Here is a 5,783-nt window from a genome sequence, read left to right as displayed (position 1 = left end):
ATACTGCATAAAGATAAATCAGTAATAACCACAGATTCCCCAAATACGAGACAAATATGCTCTCTTTGGGTCTGATAAACGTCATGATGCCTTTCTGTTGTGACCCCGATGAAAACAGAGACATTAAACGAGTTAAGATGACTCCTCTTTTGTGAGAACACAGCACTGCACGCCTGCAAAGGAGGTGAAATGTAATGCACATTCCACCAGAGTCGGTTTCAGTTCCCTATAGGCACTGCGGAGTAAATCATTACACACTCCCCGTTGACTCCTTTGTTTCATTCCCTCCTTTGCTCCCACCTACTTCCCGTCCCTCCTTCCTCCACCTGGTGTTGACAGATGTGCGTAGATACACTGCATAGTGAGAAGAAAGAAAGTTTCAAAGGATATGTCTGCGCACGATCCTTTGTTCTTATAACATAAATCTTTATTGAAGGCCAAAAATTGTATCTTTATTGGGGGTCTTATCACGTGGATGCGCCGGCACGCACCGTACGGACTTCGATCATGAGGAGAATTCCACCGCTCTCTGACAACAAACACCATGCCTCGGTAACAGCCGTCTGCCGCCGCCGGCCGCCCTCGGAACACTTGATTGGACCACCTGATTGGCCCGTCTTCTCCTCGGGGGTTCTCATTGGCTGCTCGTCAACATGCCCGTGAACGCGCTCCAGTGAAACAGACCCAAGGCGGAGCGCGTCGGTCGAGGCGGAGCTCTCCGTGGTACTTAAACGCACGCTGGCGCCGTTTTAAGCGAGGTACGAGTCCGCGTTAGAGCCGGAGAGCCCGGTGCGTGGTGCAAGGAGTGAGGCACAAGTGTGACAAGAAAGAAAAGAGAGGGAAAGAAGCAGAGAGGACCATGCAGCCCTCTGCTCTCATGGATCATAAGGATATCTAACCATTTGCTCTGGGAGCGCACAGGTATTCTCTTTAATCCTACTAGGTGCGCGTAAAGACACCAGACGCCTTTGTGTGAAGTAAATAGATATTTTCACGCCGCAGTTTCCACCCTCCTGTTTTTTTTATTCCTCGCCAGAGATTTTTTTTTTTTTTACACGACTCGTGGGATTTATTGATTTGACCACTGGGTGTGAAGCGGGCAAGGCGCACTGAATCATTGATTGTGATTGGCCACACTTGCAGCTCGGTGATCGGGGGGGGGGGGGGGGGGGGGGTGTTGACAGGTGTTTGGTGTGTGTTTTTTTCTCTCTCTACACCTTTAAGAACACTTGTCAGTGCAAATGAGTGGCTCGTGCGCAAAAAAGGCGCACGCCTGACGTTTTCCCTTTTCTGTGCCCCTCAGACACCGCAGTCCATGCCTCTGCCTTGCCAGGTCATTGATGGGAAATCAACTGGACCGGATCACCCACCTCAACTACAGCGAACTGCCCACGGGGGATCCGTCCGGGCTGGAGAAGGACGAGCTTCGGGTCGGCGTAGCCTACTTCTTCTCTGACGAAGAGGAGGAGGTTGACGACCGCACTCCGTCCGACTGCGGCTTCACCAAGGACCACAGCCCGACAGAGGAGGAGCCCTACCCGGTCAGCGAGGTGGAGTACTCAGCCTTCTGCTCCCAGGAATGCATCTTTTCCAAGCTGCGGGAAAATGAGGACTTGAATGTGTACTCGGTCAAAACTTTGCTGACTATGTGCAAACCAGGGGACCTACTGGAGCTAGTGGGCACTGCGCAACCCCCCCACTGGGTCATTTACGAGCATGACGACCAGATTATTCATCTGCACAAAGGTGAGATCCGCAAGGACAGCCTGTTGGAGATCAGCAACGGGCGTCACGGGAGAATAGTCAACAATCGGTACCGATTTCGACCGCTCCCCCCAGACCTGGTGATGCAGAACGCGGTGGGACACCTGAGCCTGAGAAGCGAGGAGATTTGCTGGACCAATTCGGAAAGTTTCGCAGCTTGGTGCCGCTTTGGGAAGCGGGAGTTCAAAGCAGGTGGGGAGGCGCACTCCGCGGAGCAGCAGTATTTCCTCAAAGTGCACCTGTCCGGCAGTGGAGTGCACACTCTGGTGTTTCGCAGCCTGGAGGATATGATCCGTGAGAGGCGGCGCGTGGACGCCAGTGGAATTCTCAAAGAGCTGTCTTTGGTTAACGGGGGCAAAGACTGAGCGCAAAGGAATCCCCTCCCACCCCTCTCCACTTTGCCTCCTCCCAGAGACGCACACTTTTGCGCGCACACAAGCACATAAACATGCAAAGGACCTGTTGGTTTAAAGACTGGCGGTTTGTGCGTCCTTACAGTGGGATTTATCCACGAGAGATTAAAAAAAGAAAGGCCATATGAGCAGACAACGCCCCGACAAACAGAATTCGTGGCGAAAGAAACACGATTTCTGACCCACTCATCCAATCTCCACCCTCACAGCGCACATGTTTTGGTTTCCAGTCGATCGTGGATCCTTCTTTGCGCGGCAGACAGGCGGTAAAACCTGGAGAAGGAGGTGTTAGATAGAATTTGGGCTGGCTCTCCACAGCCACCCTTCTATTTTTTTACTGTTAGCTTTAAGACTGGGACAAACTACAACACAGATCCAAGCCACTTATGAACAAACCTTTACCAGACCCAACTGAACAAAGAATCTTGGCTTGACCAAGTTCCTTTCGCCATATCAAAAGTATTGTAATCCCCACAATGCTGTCATCTTGCTCCCTGGCACTGGATGTACGTGTAAACTGTATTCATACATTGATTTAAATTTGAGTCCTTTATTTTTGTATTTAAGTTTAGTGGACTTAACCCTGATTTTTTTTTTCTTTTAAATTTTTGTCCAAATAAACGGAGGTTCGAGTATCAAAAACAAGAACTTGGTAAATCAGGTTTGTTTGGTTACATGCACAAACACATGGATGTCTTATTCACTCTTTTTCACATGCACAAACAGAGATTCATGAATTATTGATGCTCAGATGCCTCCTGAACTGCCTGGAGCCCAACAGAATTCATCTATCTGCAATATTTGGCAGTAAAAGGATCATCTGCATCAAGCACATAAATGCTTTATGATAAATCTATATACGTGATCTGCCAGTTGTATGAGCAGCTTTATAGAATTAGATGGAAAAGAGAAGGCTGTGTTTGAATGTGTTTGTTGGGGTTAGGTGTTCCTAATTCTGCGGCCGGTCTGATTTTATGCTTGGTTTTACAGCTTTTGCAAAGATGAAATACACTTTTTAGGAATTTATGATCTGCTTTTTCTATTGCTCTTTGAGGATCAACTACTGTTTTCTTTAGCTCAGCTGCATTTGTTTCACTCGCATGTCGGTTTGTGTTGCCTTTGAGTTGAACCTGAAGGGGTCAGAGGGGTCAGGTTGCACCCGCTTGTCTTGAAGGGTCAACGTATAAATGAACATAAAGAAGATCAGGCTTGAGAAGTGGATTGCCACAGTGAAGCTTTTTTTCCTACTCTACCCCCCATATATTTGATGGATAAGAAAGCATTTATTTTGATCAAACTCAGCTGACGTACAGCAGTATGTGTGCTGGCGGTTGTGTGGATCTGATTTCATTTAGAGTAATGTTTGCTTCTTTCTCATGAAAAAACTTGTCCAGTTGGTGGTTGTCTCAAAAAAACCTTGCAGTCTCAGCAGATGAGCATGAGAATGCAAACAAATATTCTTTTCAATGTGTAAATGTTCCTGAAGAAGATGGTCTGACCCATTGACTGCTTATGAGAACTGGACGTAGTGACTCCTCCCCCCTCATGTCTCTAATATAAAGTACCTGCAGGATCCAAGAAGCCAAAATCCCATATACTTCTATAGAGAAATAAACAGCTATTACTCAGTCATTGTATTTGTCAGAATAGCCATTCTTTCTCTGATATTTTAACATGTACTTGCTAATCCTAACTGTTTTTTGGGATAACTCAGTTTATAACTGATGTTATAAACTGACCAATCATATGTCTAAATGAGTGTATGTGGTCTCACGACCAACGCTTGAAGCGTTTGATTGACAGATTCTCCTGATTATCCCTTTAAGTGGTAGGGGTGTGGACTACCAACAAGCTCACTCCTGATTGGCGAGAGTGGTTGCCATAGAAATGTTCAGGCAGACTCGGGCCATTTACTTCTTACTGACAATTTTTGGTTCCTTCATGGCGACGTCCGCATTGCAAAGAAAATGGCGACTGAACTGGCGTTATTTTTTTGGAACCGGAACCATCTTTGAATGGGTCCATTTCTATACAGCCAATGGTCCGACCTCAGTTTTTGATTCTAATAACCTGGCATCGACACATTCCTCTTTGAACTGCTAAATATTTCTTCATACACTTCAGAAAACAATATCGGAAAAATAGGAACAAAAACAATAATAGATCATCAAAAATCAAAATAGAAATCTGATAGATTAAATCTGCACTTTCTGCTGCTAGCCACTGAATCAAGACTGATGAGGTGAAACATTCTTTTGCATTTATTTTTCTTATCCCTCTTCCAGCTGATCATTATGGGGTGAGGTTCCCTAAGGTGTGTGTTTTTGTGCCTGTGCGAGTGTGTCATTCCTCCCTAGTGGGTTTTAAAAATCAGGGTACTGGGCCAGCCACTTTGGTCCTGTGGTCTGTGACTAATAAGACACAGTCGGAGTTGTGTGTGTGCTCCAAAATCAGCTTTAGGAAAGGTTTTTGTCATGTGAAGCAACATCCAGTTTGATTCCTGCATGTTATCAAAGCCGTGTCGAAATTCTCCTGTGATCAAAGTCCAGTCTGTGTGTGTGAATATATTAGCCATATGCTGTGTTCAGGCACTGGATGGTCATGGAGATCTGCATCTCGGTTTCCATAAGCAACAGCGTGAAAGTAAACGCTGTTACTAGGGAAACTCCAGACACTGGTGTAATGTACATCCACTGAGCTCTTGTGTGTGTGCTAGTGTGTGAGAGCGAGCTATCTCACAAGAAGCTGTGTGCTTTAATCGCTAGTCATGACAGCCAAACACATGACATCCGAATCTGTCTCATACACATGTAACAACCCACAAGGGACCTGCTATTGTTCCTTTGGTTGACGCATACCCAGGGGTTTAGTGTGTGTTTGCATCTGGACGAAACAGATCCTAGCTTACACACTGCCAGCTAAATTGGCGGTCTCACTGTAGATGTTCTTGTAGAAAGGGATAACAAAATATTATGCTTGCATGCTGCCTTTAAGAGGATCTCCCTCTAAATTCTATGCATGCCTGGACTCCAAACAGGATTAAAACATTTTTATTTATTTTTTTAAATGAGGCTTCTTATTTCACAGAGACACAGCTGGTGATAAAAATGAGGCAATTTCAAAGGTACGCAGGCTTTTTCAGAAGGCTCAGCAGTTCCTCTTCTGGTAACATCTGTTGTTTAATACATCATCGTGTTGCTAAAGAAGAGGGGATTACAATACATCATCAGAAACAGGAATTAAACCTCTGGAGGGCCTTTAGTGGTGATTTAAAAACAATTCTTCACAGGTGCAATCCCATCATTAGGTTGTAGACTTTCAACATGCAGGCAACAATTAGTAGGTCTCATGTTTTTGCACCCATTATTCAAGCTTTGAACAATAATCGTGTATTTGTGGCTGACTTTTCTGTTAAGGTCTTCTTTTTGACAGCGAACAAGTCTTTGAGCATGGCTTGATTTATGCAAAAGATTCAATCATTCAGATAATGTTTATAGAAATTTAAAAGAGTAATTTGTTACTGTTAATTTTGCCTTGTCACGGTCGTTTAAAAAAAGATGAATTAAAATTCCATTAGTATAAATGAAGAAAATTTCGTTGAAGTAT

At 44.9% G+C, this 5,783-nt stretch overlaps 1 protein-coding gene across 1 annotated transcript; it reads left to right on the top strand.

The window, feature by feature from the left end:
* The first annotated feature begins 753 nt into the window (after positions 1-753).
* Positions 754-2,822, top strand: lratd1 (LRAT domain containing 1). The gene is made up of 2 exons (XM_004083710.5): positions 754-921; positions 1,304-2,822. Exon 2 carries the CDS (start codon positions 1,341-1,343, stop codon positions 2,127-2,129), a length of 789 nt encoding a protein of 262 aa, XP_004083758.1. The 5' UTR covers positions 754-921; positions 1,304-1,340; the 3' UTR covers positions 2,130-2,822.
* Positions 2,823-5,783: the final 2,961 nt, after the last annotated feature.

This window comes from Oryzias latipes, chromosome 24 (genome assembly GCF_053564925.1).
Source record: "Oryzias latipes strain Hd-rR chromosome 24, Olatipes_Hd-rR_3.1".
NCBI classification, from domain to species: domain Eukaryota; kingdom Metazoa; phylum Chordata; class Actinopteri; order Beloniformes; family Adrianichthyidae; genus Oryzias; species Oryzias latipes.
Note: the sequence above shows the minus strand (reverse complement) of the source record. Positions and strands in the feature narration are given on the sequence as shown.